Source organism: Varroa jacobsoni, unplaced genomic scaffold (genome assembly GCF_002532875.2).
Source record: "Varroa jacobsoni isolate VJ856 unplaced genomic scaffold, vjacob_1.0 scaffold_289, whole genome shotgun sequence".
NCBI lineage: Eukaryota > Metazoa > Arthropoda > Arachnida > Mesostigmata > Varroidae > Varroa > Varroa jacobsoni.
The window spans coordinates 2,959-20,956 of NW_019213191.1; the positions used below are offsets into that span (position 1 = coordinate 2,959).

At 38.6% G+C, this 17,998-nt stretch overlaps 2 protein-coding genes and 1 long non-coding RNA gene across 3 annotated transcripts in view; 2 read left to right on the plus strand and 1 right to left on the minus strand.

The window, feature by feature from the left end:
- Positions 1-4,988, plus strand: part of LOC111259058 (uncharacterized) — a 7,910-nt gene extending 2,922 nt beyond the window's left edge. Inside the window, exon 3 of the long non-coding RNA XR_002679401.2 lies at positions 4,552-4,988. This is a non-coding gene — a long non-coding RNA (uncharacterized LOC111259058). The remainder of the gene's footprint in view (positions 1-4,551) is intronic.
- Positions 4,989-9,672: 4,684 nt separating this feature from the next.
- LOC111259043 (methylthioribulose-1-phosphate dehydratase) lies at positions 9,673-13,195 on the minus strand (the record flags this gene model as incomplete). Its single annotated transcript, XM_022830718.1, is given in 5 exon segments — positions 9,673-10,305; positions 10,572-10,750; positions 11,054-11,136; positions 11,809-11,909; positions 12,912-13,195. Coding segments are annotated over 5 exon segments (675 nt in total). The 3' UTR covers positions 9,673-10,017.
- Positions 13,196-13,826: 631 nt separating this feature from the next.
- Positions 13,827-17,992, plus strand: LOC111259040 (parafibromin). The gene is made up of 9 exons (XM_022830714.2): positions 13,827-14,097; positions 14,795-14,897; positions 15,146-15,291; positions 15,522-15,726; positions 15,930-16,254; positions 16,514-16,784; positions 17,016-17,118; positions 17,277-17,406; positions 17,792-17,992. The coding sequence occupies exons 1-9, from the start codon at positions 13,967-13,969 to the stop codon at positions 17,968-17,970; spliced, it is 1,593 nt and encodes a 530-aa protein (XP_022686449.1). The 5' UTR covers positions 13,827-13,966; the 3' UTR covers positions 17,971-17,992.
- The last annotated feature ends 6 nt before the right edge of the window (positions 17,993-17,998 follow it).

Sequence of the window (17,998 nt, forward strand, 5' to 3'; positions counted from 1 at the left end):
TATATAACACGCCGACGTGGACGAATATGGTGATGATGGTAACGATGATAAAAACCATATAAATACTGTGTCCCTATAATGATGGCACGACTCCTTTCACGAAGGAAAAATAATATTAAAGAAGCTGAAAGTGGAACAGGAGTTTAAATAGATGCACAGATAATACGAAGAGGCTATAAATGATAGAAAGAAATGATATATTGCGTATGTTAGACAATAGAGAAAGACAGATGGAAATATATATGGTAGTATTGACAATAACAGAGACATGAGCGCGAGAGGTGCAGAGAGACTGGAAACGTCGATTTTAATTGTTATAAAGACCAATGGTGCGTGATGGCGCCGAGACCCTTGGGAGGGTACGTTGTCAGACATGTACGAAAGCCGAACGAAAAAACAAAATTGAGTGAAGTTGTCGCAGAGTCAGAGTCTATAGATTTCACGTTGAAGCTTGAACGCTGATGCGGGAAGCTGGTTGGTTTGACCCTGTCGGTAATCATACGATTGATCATTAGTAAGTAAAGTATATTAACGGTAATAATTCGTACTATAGAAAAACAATGGTGAAACTGTGACCGCATATGAGAGAAAAGAGCGAAACATCGAATTATCATCATACCAAGATTCATCCGTTGACGACAGATGGACAACGGGCGCCCCGGGGCAACCCGCAACAACTACGAGACAAACTCAACAACTTCGACAACAACATCAAGATAACATATAAATATGAACAACAACAACAACAACAAAAAACAAGAACATTTGCATCTACCGCTACAAGCACAAACATCAATTTATATATTATTGGCCTGCTACTACCTGAATATATTCGATCATATTTTACCCGATCTCCTATTGGTTTTATTTCTGCTTATTAAATACGTACAACATTTTGTCTTGTGTACGCCCATACATATTCTGTAACCTTGTATTTAGCGATAGGAATGATAGAGAAAGGTGGGAGATACGGGTGTTCTAATAATAAGTCCAAATTGGTAAGGGCTCGCGTTGTTGGCATTGACAACAGCTGATCAGCAAAAAATGATGTGAACTAGTTTAGGGTAAGGTAATCAAAACTGACATACGAAAATGTGGTCGGCGTCTCAAAATGTTTAATAGTCATACAGATAATAGAAGTAATATTGCATAAAATTGATAAAAGATAGTCGGATCGACGTTATTTAATATTGGTCGATGGATCGTACGATTAATTAGAGCAGAATATAATGAGATTCTAATATAAGAGAAATATCAGATAATTGTTTGGCTGCTAAATAATGGCCAATTTTACTAGCGCAAATTAAGCCGTACCATAAATCGCGCGTAATTGCACCTGTGTGAATTTAGTTGAACTTCCAGTTCGATTTGCGGACGATCTGCAAGATGGGTGTTTTTTTTTCGATACAGATGGAATACTCGGAAAAAATGCGCGTCTGTAACTAACTATGCTTCAAATTAATGGACAGAAACATAGGAAAACACAGGAAAAGCATAAACCCCTTTTACTTCATCGGGTCTGAACAAATTAATTGGTGACTTGCTTGAAAAGCTCGCAACTGCGCGATCGATTTAGTCTATGACTTACGATTAAACCCTTTGGTTGTCAATCACTACGATGAAATATCTAGTTATAGTAGCCTAAGAAAGCAGGCGAAGTGTTGATGAGCTTCGCAATGCATTGGAGCGTCGATTTGGTCAGTTCGAACGTTGCAAGCCCTAGAGATTGCTTGTGAATGTGGACCAATATTAAAGTTGATTATGACGAAGCGTTTAATAATAAAAATATGCTGATATCACAGGTAGCCAATGAGTGGCGTAGGGGAATCTACCTCCAACAGAGAAGCATGTTAATTCCCGCTGACAATGGATCCTAACTGGGCCATATTTGATATATACATTTACTTTAATATGAGATGTATGTATGTAGATTTCGAACGAGCATGATTAGATCATTGCAACGCAGCCTTTCGTGCAAGCGTATCGGACTTACACCTGTCAAAACTGCGTGCATTAGGGAATCTTTGGTAGTAGAATACAGCAGTACTGCACGACTTATGCCTGTACTCCAGCCAAATTCGTCACACTTATAATCATCTACAGCTTAATTCTAGCAGAGACCTAATAACAGGAATAAAGCATTGGTTATATTGTATAACCTTTGTCCTATTCGGGTTCTACATACATCGCTTGTACTGATCTCGATTAACGTGTGTTCATGTGTGTAGCTGGACTGGCGATTACGTACCATTCTGACTCGATCTGCTCAGCTTGTTAGTCCCTCAGCAACGATACCAGGATTAAAGTTGATCAACTATTATATTTCAACCAGCAGAAAACCTTTCGAGATTTTGGGTTATTAAAAAAAGGATCGACTGCAGATTAAAGTCGTTTTGAATATACCTAAACGACACGACGTGAGTGTGCGAGTGTACGTATGCCTATCGCCGATTCGACAAGCGTCAGACTGCTGTAAATGATCCGCGGCTTCGCGTCAGAACACAAGCGAAAGTTTAGGTCTTGTCTGATGTTCTGGTATGGCTGTGACCAAAATCAAGCTTTCTTCTAACGGCGAGCATTGAAACACGGTTATTACGCCGGTTATTTATTTCTGTGTAACATACACTTACTGCGTGCACGAGACAAGCAGTGTTTGGGAAGGCAGGATTCTTTTAATGCGCGTAATTAGAATGATCGAAGACAAAAAGGTCGGTCAATTACTACAAGCAAAGCAATGAGCACGTTTAGCCCCCCCCCTAAAATTGCATGGCTGTTATTCTCTCAAGGCGTGTCAAGGTAAAACCTTGTGAATTTGAGCACGAAAATTGCGCTACGGAGAATATACCTATCAGTCTACCCATTTACTAAAACATACATGCATATATATAGATATATATATATATATATATATATAATAATCAAACAAAATTATACCATTATCAATTAACCAGAACCATGTGAAAAATGCGGACGTGATCAGCCCAACTGAAAAAAGATCGCTAGAACTTAACAAGGCCTGCTTCGGGATCTTGGCGAAGCCAATAGTCGAGTGACACCAAACGAAGGCGTCAGTTACAAACATTAAAGAAGAATAACGAGCAGTCTACAGATGCCTCCTAGTACGGGGTATTTTTGTATTCGGGAGCATACTGTCAATGCCATATTCTAGTGGGCTGAAAGCGTTTGTATTATATTATAGTTTTATTAAATGATTAACGTATTGTATCTTGCATCCATATTTATAATTCTTAATGTTCGTTGAGGCTACTGACACAATTATGACATCGTAGTAAGACATTTACCCATTTATCTTCAATGGCTGCCCTTATTAGCGAAAAAGATGAGTCAATTGACCTACGTTGAAGTGGGAAAAACGGCACCCAGAGCAGCAATCATAAGAGTAACGGAAGCATCGGACGCAATACTCGTAAATATTTGTTTATAGAAATATTCCATGAAATTTCATGATTTATTGTACGACGACAACGACACGTTTACACACGACTGACATCCATGACTTCACTATAAGTACGCTCACCATGTTGCATCAATGGATAACGATCAGTAAAATGGTGAATCTAACGATTTCTCACGACATGTTGGCTTTGATATGGACGAGTTGTTTGATACGTTATGCGCCCTATACAGTGTGTAAAATACAGAACTCTTACACAGCTCGAACAAAACCGGAAAAGTGTCATTTTTCTGATTTGCAACAAAAACTTGAACAAAAATCAAGTAGAACACAAATCATGTCAGAAGCAAGTTGTCAGACCAATTAGAACAAGTGAATTTCGTCGAGTAAAATCATGATTAGTATACTAATAGCATAAAAAGCCGTCAGACGAATATTTTATTTACAATAGCAAGTAACGCGGGTATACAAAAAGGTATAGCGCAGCGTTCTGACATAGCGACACGCCTACTTTCGGCAAGCGGGACGGCAGCGCTTAAAATTTTATTAATCGCATTGGTATTGAGCATAAGAGATGCAAGTAATGTCAAAACAGCAAAATTTCCATAGTAGCAAAAGACCTAATCTATAAATTTACATTACCATTATTACTACTATACTACCATCCTTAATATTATAAATGCTAAGGTTATAATTTAACATATAGTTATGAATATGCGCTTATCACAATTATAATTATTAGTACTATTATGAATAATTAGTATCATGAATATTGTAAACCAATGGTGATTATATCTATCTATCGCATTTAGCCAAACCTATATCAAGAATAACGATATACGATATAAGAATCCCTGACACTGATCATAATATTGATAACCCGATACGTTTACGCTGAGCAAAGCTAAAATAACGACGTATAATAATAACGTTTAGAGGGAAGACATAATAGTTATATTGTACACCCAAAAAAAAAAAAGAAAAGGAACTGAGATGAAAATTCTATTTACCCTGTGCTATAACACACCGATCCGTACATACAACCTTATGTGAATGTATATTCCCCACCTACGGCCGTTAACGTAAGGCAGAGGCAAATTATACAACTAATAAAAATGATGCTTAAAAATTTACAGAACATAAAAAATGGTGGACGAAAATGAGATCGTTTCTGGAAAAGGCGCCGTGACAAGATCGATGGTGTTGCCAGTTGCCCTAGGGACACCTGTGGTTTATGCTTTCCTTTGAAAATGTGGTAATAAACTTATCAGATGGAAGGGAAAATATATCGATCTTGAATCTTCCATCTGAAAGTTTGCGAAGGGCGACCGAAGTTTGTACACTCTTCATACGGGCAGGCGAACTCTTTCTGCCAAACAGAAGAAATACGAAATGTGAAACAGGGCAAAAACTGATGCAGTTGAGAGAGCGAACGTCAAACAGAGAATGCGCCCTGTTGACAACCATGACAAGCCTTGCCGGCGCTTGATATTTCTGTGTATAAATAAAGATGGCTATTGTGTGCTCATAATAAAATATCATCTTGCAAAAAAAATGACAAAAATTAACTATATACGACCATGTGTGTTCATTTTTTAAATCAGGGAGGGTTAAACGTTAGATACTAATTATGTTAATATTTATTATTCACACCTGCTGTTAGGCAGACCGTGCATAGTGCTTGAAAATATAAACGTAAAACTTGAAATATAGTCGTAATCATAGAAACATGATATCGAAACACGATATAGGCACGATCCGTAATATAAGTCGAATTCATTGTGGCATTGCGTGAAGTTGGCGCGATGACCTGAACACCAAGCCCCTTGACTAGGGATTGCTTTTCAAATTCCATCAAGTACAATACTACATAACCTATGTGAATAAAGAAAGTTAGCGTTATGTATAGTAAAATATATTTGAGTATGCATGTGTAGCCATGAAAACGACAGGAGCCTCAGTTAGGATTCAAATACGTACACTGCATAGAAGTCTTTTCGTAGACAACTGTCACATGATCAGTGATAAGCGGTTTTCCATTGTCACGTTCGAACAAATTGCTGTTTAATAATATCTATTACACTGTTCTTCTCATCTGGTACGTATATACACATTTTATTTGGTTGATGAAAATTCGAAAAGACTCATAGTTTATGGCAACGCCAACATTGATTATCGCGATTTCAGCGGATCCTTGACCTCCATACGTTGCTTCATATAGCTCTCTGTTTCGAGTCTTATGTCCAGTATCGCCGTTTGGCACATCACCAAATGGTGGCTCCCGAAACTAAACGAGGTTAGCAACCAACTACGTTACCCATTCAGCTATCATCAAGGTGATAAACTTATGTCTACATTCGTAGAATCCACTTTTTTTTTGCTCTCCCACGATATAAAGCATTTTTCAAAAACAAAATCCAGCGATAAGTCCTATATGAACAGCGATATTTTTGCGAGGAGGTGACAAAGTTAGGGTAGCCTTGTGCCGTGCGCTGTACACGTGTAAGAGACTCAAAACATCATTGAGATTATTTAGTTGCAACTTCAAAAAAACGAAGTCTTCTATGCAGTGAGCTGGGATCTAATGTACTTTAAGGTAAAATAATTTAAAGCTGGTAGCGACTGAAGGAAGATGGGTATTACTGATAGCAGGTACCTCTGCTATTGTTTTTTTGCAGCTCTCCGTGACTTTCACCATTGAGCGAAAGAAGTGGTCTAATGTAGGGAGATTGTTTACGTAGGCGAGGGGCAATCCCGCAAGAGGCAGCGCGTCTTAAAAGGCGCTCTCTTCTCCTTTCCTAAAGTTCATTATCTCTGTCTTTGTCAAACTCAAGGTTAAGTCGAGCATTACGGACATTATGTGCAGTCTAGCTGACGCTTGATGGATTGAGAAAACCTGCTACCACAGTTAATTAGGTCATCAGCATAGGTTATTTTCATAAGGTTCCTGGGCCCTCGGGCCCTTGCTGATAGATCCCTCAAAAGTTTACGGAGCAATTGAAGGCTTAAGTTACACCCTTGCGCGAGTACGGCGGCTTGACGGAAGCGTGAAAGGTTATCAGTTTGTTTTTAAAGGATAACCATTATAATGGCTAAAGATTTTTGTGGGACCCTTTTTGTTGTCAAGAGTCTCAGAAAGACGCCGCTTGACGCCGAATCGAAGGTTCCCTTAAGCCTCGGCGAAGACGGCAAATAGTGGCAGCGCCGGCTGGTAGAGCTTTACACGCTATTTTGATTGACCGGTCACGTGAAAAGTTGTAGTGCTCGTTCGGAATGACGCTAGCGATTTCTAGAAATCGACTTAATCGTTTCATTACTAGGGAGGTTAGCAGTTTGTAGTACATACTTTTCTAATAACTACAGCAAGACGTTGGCAACAGGTTAGAGCTTCTTTTAGCTTGAGAGATGATTAGAAGCACGGCGGCTGGTCACTGGGCGTTTAGGGCGCCTTTTCAAAGGCACTCGTTAAACAGCGCCATCTAGCAAGGGGGTAAATCCATTCTTCAGGTGCTCGTTCCTTATTTGATTTGGACTTTGTACTTTATCAGGATAAACCTCCAAGAGCTTGTACATAAATGACCCTGGACAATGTTCGTCATTGAAATGTCAGGCTGATCGGGCACGAAGTCGCGGTCCATCGGGAAAGCTATTTGTATGGCCATCGCTCAGCTCCTCAAACCAAGTTTATTTCTTGCTGTTTGAAATGACTCCATCGTTTCAAGGCGTAGTTCTTCCTTCCAGGCAGTCTTCAGGTGGGATACGGAAAATTTCATTCTGGAATATAACCCCGCAATGAGCTTGCATTCATTCTAGGTTCCCCTAAGAAGGCAAAAGAGTGCATTAAAACATGCGCGGTTATGATTTCTAGCACGATAAAATTGAATGAACCGTTATAGGACACCAATCAGTTGCTACGCGTAGTTTTCGAAGCTAATGGAATCCGCCTTAGGTAGCATTTCGTCAACAAGCTCATTCAGGATTTCTAGGTTCAAGCGTCGCAAGCGGGGCTTTTTCTCTTTGCGAAAATGAAGATGAGCAGCACCTTAATGCCAATGGCGACGAAGACGTTAGCACCGAATTAAGGCTCCGTTCTGAATTAATAAGTCTCACGGAGAAAGTTTAGCATACGCTTGCCGTAAAGCGTCAGTGATCGAGATTTCGTTGTAACCTACATAGGTCTGTATATGGAAGGTTTACAATTCAGCAGCAAAAATCGGTTAAGGTATGGCATAAGATTAGCCGTTGAGAACGATGGAAATTATGAGCTGTACAGCATGCAGTTCGTTTAGCAGTTCGTTGACAAAAATAGACATCGATTTGTTTTACGGCAAACGCATTTAAGCTACTCCTACTACAGACTCATTATCAGATCCATGCAGGACAACTACAAGTGGCTGAAAATCATCCACCTAGTAATTGACTTCACAACTGAAGTGTTCTGTAAACCTGCAAAACAGAATAGTTGTCCTACAGCTTGAATATGGTTGTGACTTACGTCTCAGTCAGCATAAACTGGTTTGTCTTCAAGTGTTCAAGGTGTGAAAAGCAACAGCGCTTCCGTGCTCTTAGAACTTCACTGAGCGAATTTTAGTGTATCGAGGATTTCTGGCTTTATTGGATGCGTGCTTCGAGATAATATGGACAATGGATATAACACAATAGTGCAAGCATTGGCACGAACTTTACATGACAATTTGACAGAGCAAACATTGAATCAGAAAGCATCATCGATTTTTTTATGCAATAACTCTAAAATGTATTTGTAAAATAATTGTCGTAGTTCTTACCGATTACTCATATGTATATATAGGTCTTTTTTTTTTTGAGAACCACCAAATGGGGCGTTGTTTGCTATTTTTGATAGCGCGTATATATTTTTATACCATATGAGAAGTCAAATGCTTGTCAACTAAAAAGATTGAGCTTAGACTCAAAAAATAAATGATAGCTTGACTGAGCAAAATTAGGGCCTATAGTGAGAGGAATGATTTAAACTCTCGGATAAGAGCCATTACTTTTTTTTTATAGGGCTACAAGATGAGTGTAGTTATTCGTTGCATCATTTTTTCATTCATTGGGATGCCTTGTAATTAAGGTTTATTTCCAACTGACCGCGTTTTTTACAATCCTGTATGCGACGACCATCCTCAGATCACACCATTATTCTCACAAGCTTACTTAACTCGGATTAAAAAATTCTAATCGCTCCAGACTCACTTCACCGAATTCTTAAAAAAACTAATTATATCCCAATGCACACTAGTCCAAACGGCGGTAGTTTGGCTCATGAGGTACCCAAACATCAGAGTTTAAGATGTTTCTTTAAATAGAAGCGGTTACAAAACATTCTTAAGAATAATGGACGATGTCATTCTATCGTTAATATAGATTTCCCTACGCAAGCATCAGTTTGGCTTATCTTGGAATTTGTTCCTGATCATTCTAGTCGTTTCCGATTGTAAAGCTCAAGGTATCGCTTCTTGAGAGGACCACTCTACTTATTCACTGTGCGTTCGACAACTTCCAAATCTAACACATACAACATAAGTTAATGATCAATTCAAACTTTTTCACTTCATTAAATAAGAAAACATTATATCCCAAAAATAATCGCCTTCTTTATTTCCTTCCGAACACGATTCTGCAGTTCGGATTCGAGCAAATTCAGCGTCCACGGGTGTCATTTCGGCAATTACTTTAGGTGTATCCAAACTACATAAAACCTTCTGGCCGTGAACTCAATGAAAAAAAAATTCTGAAAGACAGAAGTTAGAGGAAATACATGAAACTAAAGTTTGGAATGATCAATATAGTTGAGATAAAAAAAAAAACAAGAAACAAACAAAAGCAAAAAAACATAGCTCTTATTGCTTTAGCAAAACTACTTAAATTTAGATTTTCGATAGAAACAAGTACTATATGATAGGTGTTTTGTTCGTGCATATTTGCAGATTTTGTTCTTCTTGGTATTGCTAAAAAGGTTGTAGGGACACAGGTTGGTATGCAGAAAAGAAAGGGAAACAGATACTGAATGTATGTCTAATTCTCATATCAAATGGGTACATTCAAATACCAATGGACTCGCTAGATACATCCTAAGAATTATTACCGTGTGTGTTAACAAGCTAAATCAAGCAGTGCGTTCTTCAGTATCTTACTCCTAAGTTGGTAGGTAGTCATCCATGGGTGTTACGCATGTCAGTTCTCTTTTATTACGTATTCTATTAAATAAGCTAGGCAGTCATCACACGAATAGGTAGTCAAAACGACAGAACTTTATAAATCAACGTGATATTTATTTAGGGTTGTTTACGTGAAAATATAAATTTTAACTTTCAATACAAATTTCTAATACTGTCTTGTTTGCAGTACGTTTTTTATTCATCTTGAAGCTTAAGTAATGTAGGTTTACGATGTAATGGAATACCCTACTAATGAAATTTTCCTCATTGCCTATAACAAGAGGTAGCGTTGCATTCAAATTGACCTCTTGTTTTTTAGGTTCATATCATTTACCCGGTGTTCAATTATATCAGCCACTCAGATATTTCCCAAAACAGGCGTGACCGAAATTTTCATTAGCTAGAGTAATGTCTCTTCAGCTATTCATTAGGAGGGATGGTCGGGTCGATACCAGCCAACTTCGACTGTACCGCGACTTCACATAGATAGTCAAGGCATTCCGCTTGTGTCTTTGCTCGCTGCCAGGTTTCTCCCCATATATATGCTCCATGTCGGCGAACAAGTACAGCCGGCGTTTGAGGATGTTGGCGCATCGCCTCAGCCATCGATTGTTCAAGATCTTTCTCAAAGCAGGTGTTCTCGATGATAGGAATCACCAAACGCTCATCGTAACGGTAAGCTGTCGACGTCCCATCCTTACGAAGTCCCTATCGAGAAAAATGAAACACTTGTGGATTTTAGATTACATATGCTAACAGTCAAAAATGATTTTAGAAAATATTTTAGCTTCATACGTTTGTCCATTTTTTTGCTTAATTTTTTGCGTGTTACATTAAATGTTACATCAAAAATAGCACATATATATTTGTTGAAAGTATGCTTTGATCTCTTCGATACTCCAAGCCCATTCGAAACAATGGCCAAGCTAACGGTACTTATTAATTATTATTATTTATGAACTCATTGTGTTTACCTTTATCATTTCAAAATGAGTTACAACAAACTCCTTTCCTGGGTATAAAAGTGTGGCCATAACGGTATGTTTCGAGTGCGAATGGATTACTGCGCCTGCGTTACGCATACGATACGCATTCATGAAGAGGGGCCCACATTCAGACTGTTTTAGCCCCTTCGGTGCATATAGAACGTCGCCTAAAAAGGGTAGCATTTTCAAACAAAGATGCATGTTACGTTATACTAATTTGACATTCTGCACGGCTCCTTGCTCAAAGTATGAATGCTCTAGAATACGTGCTCCAGTCTGCCTGGACTAAATTGAGTGTTACAGTATCCTCTAAAAAGCATGGACTAAGAAGCATTGATTAATATGCATAGCTAATTATTACAAAATCGTTCGGACATCTTGAACTTGAAGCATCAACTAAATCAGGATTACACACACATGCACCCTAATGTTCTTTTTTACATACGATACATGAAACGATAGAATATTACCTGAACGCATATTCGACACGAATATGTCTTCAGTTTGTACCCGTTCCTTTTGAACACCTGACGGCGCCATATAGACAATATCTCTAAAATAAACCCGTAACATAAAATTTAAGTTTCTATTTAATTGTTGCATTTAGTACATATAATGCCGTAAGCTAAACATCACTGCTTAGCTCATAATCACGTTCAATGATACTTCAGGCCAAAATCCGAATCAAGTAAATGCAACCTTCCACTGCCTTTCTACTGCAGCTTAAAATATTGTGTCCTACTTTGTTACTCTGCCCCGTGCAACATATCTGCTATAAGTTCCAACAGAACGTAATTCTGCTTAACGCTCGAATTTGTTTAGTTCTATTCAACTTGGTCATTTTCGTAATTTTTGATGAGTTAAAACCATAAAAATGAAAACAAGCGGTAAATCAGAAAAAATATATGGGGTTATCTTTGGCCTATCATTATTATCTTTTTTCTGTATAAAAGGTACATGTAGTGCAGTCTGCAGATCGTAGCGAGCAGCTTTTATTATAGAATGGCCCGCTACGAGTTATTTGTTCCGTTTTAACGTCGTTAAGATGTTTCAGCACATATCGATGCGCAATCGTCAGGTCGATTCATTACTCAAATTTGTAACGAAATAGGTATTTTGTAAGGGGAATATTAACAGAGGAAGTATTGGAAGTTATATAATATTATGCAGGTGCTGCGGTAGTTTACGTCGTAATCATTTTGCTGTGCTGTGCCGGAATACGCACCCCTGCCGAAGAGAAATACCGCCTCCTGTGCCTGTGACCCATCCAAGATGATAAAATTGTCTGCACAGCTCAGGAATCAATTCACGTGGGTCTTCGCTAAACTGAAATCGAGACAATTGGTGGACGCTAACTCCTTGATAATTGAAGTCTTATAGTTTTTGTTCTAATTAATCTAATACAGCGCAAATATCATTGCACTTGCTACGCGTTTATTCACAATTCTAAGCAGCTCTTCACAGCCTCTACCGCCAGTTGGTCATTCATGGAGGTATTGAAGCTTGTCACAAGCCAAAAATCAGTCGTTGTTTTGTCCGTCTAGGCGCCTATATATGCAATTTACGATTAAAGTCCCGACGATCACACTACTGCATGAGCTTAACGCGAGCTTTCCTAAATCCATATGTGGTGTAGCTTGGCGACTATTATATTGCCCATGTTCTCTGCGCTGGCGATTAACGACCCAATAATTCAACTTTTATATTTAGGATTCTTTCAATTCACTAATTAGAAATACCCACTAAGTGTTACTTTTTATGTCCTCAATAGCTTAACCGTGAAATATACTTATAAGGACAATTTTCAAACACAACTTCAGTGTTTCACTTCTATGATCTAATGCGCGTCTACAGTGAGATTATAACTTCTACAGAACCAGAAATACCATAACCAAAATAATACAAAACTCAAAACATTTATTAGAGAACATGGGAACTTAGTGAAATACATATCTTTCAACTATCCAGAAACTTGTTTCTCTAAGTTCCCTTGTCTAAAGCGAGTAGCCGTTAAAACTTTTAAGAAACTATCTATAATTTTTTCTAATTTTGACCTAATAAATGTGTTGAGTTTTTGTGCTAATCTGGTCATGATATTTCTGATTCTGTAGAAGTTATAATTTCACAGTAATTGGTTATATTGTATATATATACTGGTTACAATTCAAATATAGCGTATTTTATTGCCTACTGCAGCTGATATGAATGTATTAACAATACTTGAGTAACTGAGGTAATAATAAATGTTGCTGTAGACCTTTTCTTATCATAACAAGCTATTAACAAGGTAACCAGAACCTGGGTTTCTAGTTGTTTTCCGATACAAACCTCTTTCGGCGGTGTATCTGCCATCTCGATCACTATTTGTCTACACAAATCAATTGAAAACAGAAAAGTTTTTGCCAAGCCAATCGTTTGAACGGATTGTAACACTAAACTGGACCTAATTAGGTTTTATCTTTCCGACCTTGAACCAAGTCGACTGCTCTTGAGATAACTCGAAACACGACGGCGAATCGGTGGGCGCTACCTAATAATATAGCGAGCCCTAAAAAGACTAAGCAAAATAAAATGAGAACGTTTAAAGACTATTAAAAAAAAAAAAAAGCTTACTTGGACCAAAAACTGTCTAAGTACGGTACGATTATTAGAATCCTACCTTAAATCGCATGTGTGCGCGTGAATGCGCGATACACCCGTAATATATAGATGTCCTACAAATATCTAGTGCCGGTAAAAAGGCACCATTTGTTTGCTATTGCGGTACATTTCTATTTCTCAAACCATTGCAAATTTTGTTTGAACTATGACAATATTTTATTTTTTGATTAACATGACTGTATTTATTATTTCCTTAGGTCGTTAAAAATTAGATCTGAAAAGAAAAAAGCAGAGCTATAACGCACTCTGTTTCAAAATAGTCCCTTTTTTTTGCCCTCTGGGGCGCTGGCTTTATGGTAGAAACGTACCAGGCGCTGTGAGATACTTTTAAAATTCGGAGCTGTACTTTAGGCAGTGTTACATTGACTCATAGCATCGAAGTATCTGTCGTTGCTATGAAAGTATCGTTTTTTCTTAGCGTGAGTCTCTATTAATAGAGACACCTAGAAACGATAATGCCTAACAGGCTGGTTAGATAACGTAAACTACGGAAGACACATACTTTGCACCATCGTCCGACGCATTAGCACAGACTAGCTCTCGGATCCTCCAAAGCTTCTACGTTTTGCTTCTTCAAAGGTGTCTGCTAGCGACTTTTTGTTTTGTTCTTTCGATGTTCTGGGTGTGTTGCCGAGAGTATGAGCGCATCGAGGGGAGCCATGACTGAAGGTGTTCTATGTTGAGTTGTTGATGAAGTGAAGTGATTAAAAACCGTCCCCATTATGGCAGATCCGTTAAGTTTACTGCGTCAGTATAATGTGAGCAACAAGCCAATTCACGAGGAGGACGACAAAATCATCTTCGGAGAATACGCGTGGCCGAAAAATGTTAAAACTAACTACGTCGTATACGGGTAAATTGTTGTGGAGGTGATAGAGCTCTACGAATATAAAACATATTTGTGATATTTGATTGTTCAATGTTAAAGTGGCAGAAAGGTATGGAAACGCTGGTTCGAGAGGTATTTACCAAATACGCACCATAGTCCAGTCGCTAAAATCTAACAGCGATTTCAGGCTGGTTAATTGTTTGTCTAAGTGTTCAGTGTATATGTTGATTACATCATATTTACGTATATCGTGTATCGTCTACAATGTTCAATATAATTCCTGTTGTAGTGTTAATAGCCATAGTCAATAGCCTTCAGTGTTATTAAGCCTATAGCAATTAAATGGATTGAAAAAGATAGGCCAGTAGACGTTTTAAGATTATGTTTGCTATACGGGATGCTTATGGTCGACATCAGAATCTAACTTTGTTGTCGACCATTTCGCTGACGGACGGAGCATACCGGCTGTGTTTTTGAGAGCTTCATGATTATGTATATTTGTGTATATATTAAATGTTTTAGTAGTAGAAAAACTTTGCTTTTCTACGGGGATATAGATGCTGCTGTGAGCGGCAAATATGCATTCGTCAGATATTGTCTTGTTTATTATTTTTTGCTATCGAAATGCTTGCAACTCAAATGTGTACTTTGCCCTTGACTGGCAAAAGGCAATCTCAATCGTTTGATGTTGCTTGACCCTCGATGTGATGCTTTCTTACAGAACGGCTAAAGATGGCGCGAAGGAATATTACACCCTGGACACTCTGCTACATTTTTTAAAAAATGTTACGTTGAATCACGCGAATTACGTACGGCAAACTGCGGTAAGTGAACGTAAGACAATGTTGATGATAGAAACTACTGTGACATTTTCTAAGTGAATACTGATAACGCAAGCGTGTCCTAGCTGCTTTTTTTAACTTAAGTCTTTTAAGGCGTGTCACTCATAGCTGCTAAGGTGTGTTATGGGCGTTTATTATTTATATTATTTATTTAAATATGTTACTTAAAAGAGTTACGAGTGATGAGGATTTAAATTCGTGCATTCCATACTGTTAATGAATGTTCGCAGAACGCTGGTGTTAGTGTCGTACGTCGACCGGACCGAAAAGACATTTTGCAGTACCTCAATGGAGAAACGCAAATCTCGGCCAATATCGACAAATCAGCGCCTCCGGTCATACCGATCACTCTTAAAAGATCAGCTACCGATACCAGGTTGGTAAAATAGAATATCATTCTAACCAATTACAGGGTTATATTTGGAAAAAGGGGAGGGCAGCAGACGGCACTCGATAAATGCCATAGACATTTCTTTTGTTACAAAATTGTTTGTTCTAGTCATACTATATTCCTGTTATATATATATATATATATATATATATATATATAACAAGAATATATAAGAAAAAACGGGTACAAATGTATTTCTGTTTGGTTGCTTTTAGAGGTCAAGATGGGGCCAAGCGACCACGTTTGGAAACTACCGAGGTTCAAAAAGCAAAAGAGCAATTTCAAGCTCGTCTGGATGCATCGAAAGAGGATGCAATCACAACCGAAAACATCTCATCGCTCTCGGATAAGCTTTCAGTCGAAAAAATCGCCGCCATCAAAGCTAAACGTCTGGCCAAAAAAAAAAATACCATTAAAATCGTGAGTAATCATGTCTCCCTTTCGGCTAAGTTCATGTAACATAATTTTTTAAACTGTTACGACATTTTAGTTACTTTTCTTCTTCTTCAAACTATACGCACATATGAGCATAGCAAGTACAAACGTTAACGGTAACAAAAATATAGTGCACAATTTAATATTGCTTGTTTAACTCTGGCATGTTTTATTTTTTGATTGGGTAGGGTGATGACGATCTCGAGCCTATTTCATCCGAGCTCCAGCACATGCTCGATTATGAGAAAGAACATACGACGGTGATCCTGTCGCGGGAACGTGTTTGGCGGAACCGAACGACGATTCTACAGGCAAATGGGAAGAACTTCGCTAAGACCATTTTTCCTATCCTGCAGTCGATCGCTGCTCGGGAACACGGAGGAGGACATCAGCCAACGAACAGACCACTGCTACCTCAGGCAACGCCGCAGAGCGTGGCGGCCGTGCGGCAAATTCCACCTCAACAGACGACGTACAGCAGATATGACCAAGAGCGATTCGAGAAAAGAAAAGGTAAGTTCATTCGATTATATAATATTACATTTCGGCGCTGCTTTTTGAGTTATTTGTGAGCTTCTTCACTGTATTCTTCTTTTTATTGTAAAATATGTGGTACATGTGCGTTTGATATATTATATTGATTATTTTCTTCGTAGTACTCTGGGGCTGAGGCAATGATTAATCTTACTAAGACACGTGATAAAATGTAGAAGTGATCGCTATTTTTTAATTTGAGAACGTGTCTTTGTCTTTAATTTTTTTGTGATTTCAGAAACGGAGGGATTTCAGATCGATACGATGGGTTCGTATCATGGAATGACCTTAAAATCTGTGACGGAGGGCTCACGTCCTCAGCGTCCCTCGATAACACCAGTCAGTGTATCGCCGAGAGTACCACCTGGTAGCCGCAATAGCGTAGGCGGGGGAGCCTCTCCGGGTGTACCGCAGAAACGGGTGTCTAGAACTCCGATAATAATTATACCTGCTGCCACCACCTCACTCATTACGATGTTCAACGCAAAGGACATCCTTGAGGATCTCAAGTGTGTAAAATACACTTTCCTTCCGTTTTACGATGACTTATACGACTTACGATGACAAAAATAATGTGCATTGAAAAAAAACGCTATGTTTAAAGACCCTAGTAATAATGAAAAATACCACCTTTCCTTATTGATATACATGCGATGTGGAAAACACTTTAACAAAATATGATACGAGTTCAGCAAAACAGTGTAGCGATTTATTCTCTATTGCGTTTTTTTTTAATGTAGATTCGTCAGCTCGGATGAAAAACGTAAAGCAGGCGTCCGAAGAGAGCAGGCTGTCATTGTTCAACACAGAAGAATTGGGTCAACTCTTACACAGCCGTACAAGGTAAACGCATCTCGAGCGCGATGATTTAGTTAATTTTCAGTTTATTTAATCGTCTATACCGGGTAGGTATGAACAACTAAGGTACGAACCGTTGCCCTTACTACCGCAGTTGTTATGGAAAAGAGTTCGAAAATTAGCATCTGGTATATTTTCTGCAGGTTATCGATGACCCAAGACATCTACGTCCAGAAGATTGGGACCGTGTCGCAGCTGTCTTTGTGCAAGGCCCCACTTGGCAATTTAAAGGATGGCCGTGGGGTGGAAACCCCGTCGAAATCTTTGCACGTAGTACGTTTAGCCTGTCGTTCACCCTATCTAATGCGAAATAGATATGTTTATGTGAATAAATATACGGCTACCTACTCCAGCGAATCTAATATGTATCAAATCATCGCAAAACTTCATTTTGACCTATAGCTACCTACATCTTATTTAAATAGCAGACTACTAAGGTGTTTATCAGAAGCAGAGTTTCTGGATAGGTTCTATTTCACAGAATTGTTTTTTTTGTGTCTTTTACATTTGCCGCCAGTTTGTTGATTACCATTGCAGGGATCCTGTGTCTTTCAGCGGCTGGCTGTCCTAACTGCATCCTATATCTGTACTTAAAATGCACACATTTATGTATTTATTATTATTAATTGTGAGTGTTTCTTGTCTTATGTGATTTCAGTTCGAGCGTTTCACATGAAATGGGACGAAGAGGCACTTGATACAAATGTTGAGAAATGGTCTGTGACTGTTATCCAACTTTCGAAGTACAAACGCCACCTTGATCGGGCCAATCTCCTTCATTTCTGGGAGATACTCGATAGGAATACACAAAGTGGACATCCGGCAGTCCGACGATAGAGCATACGCTTGTATATGAATAGTCTAT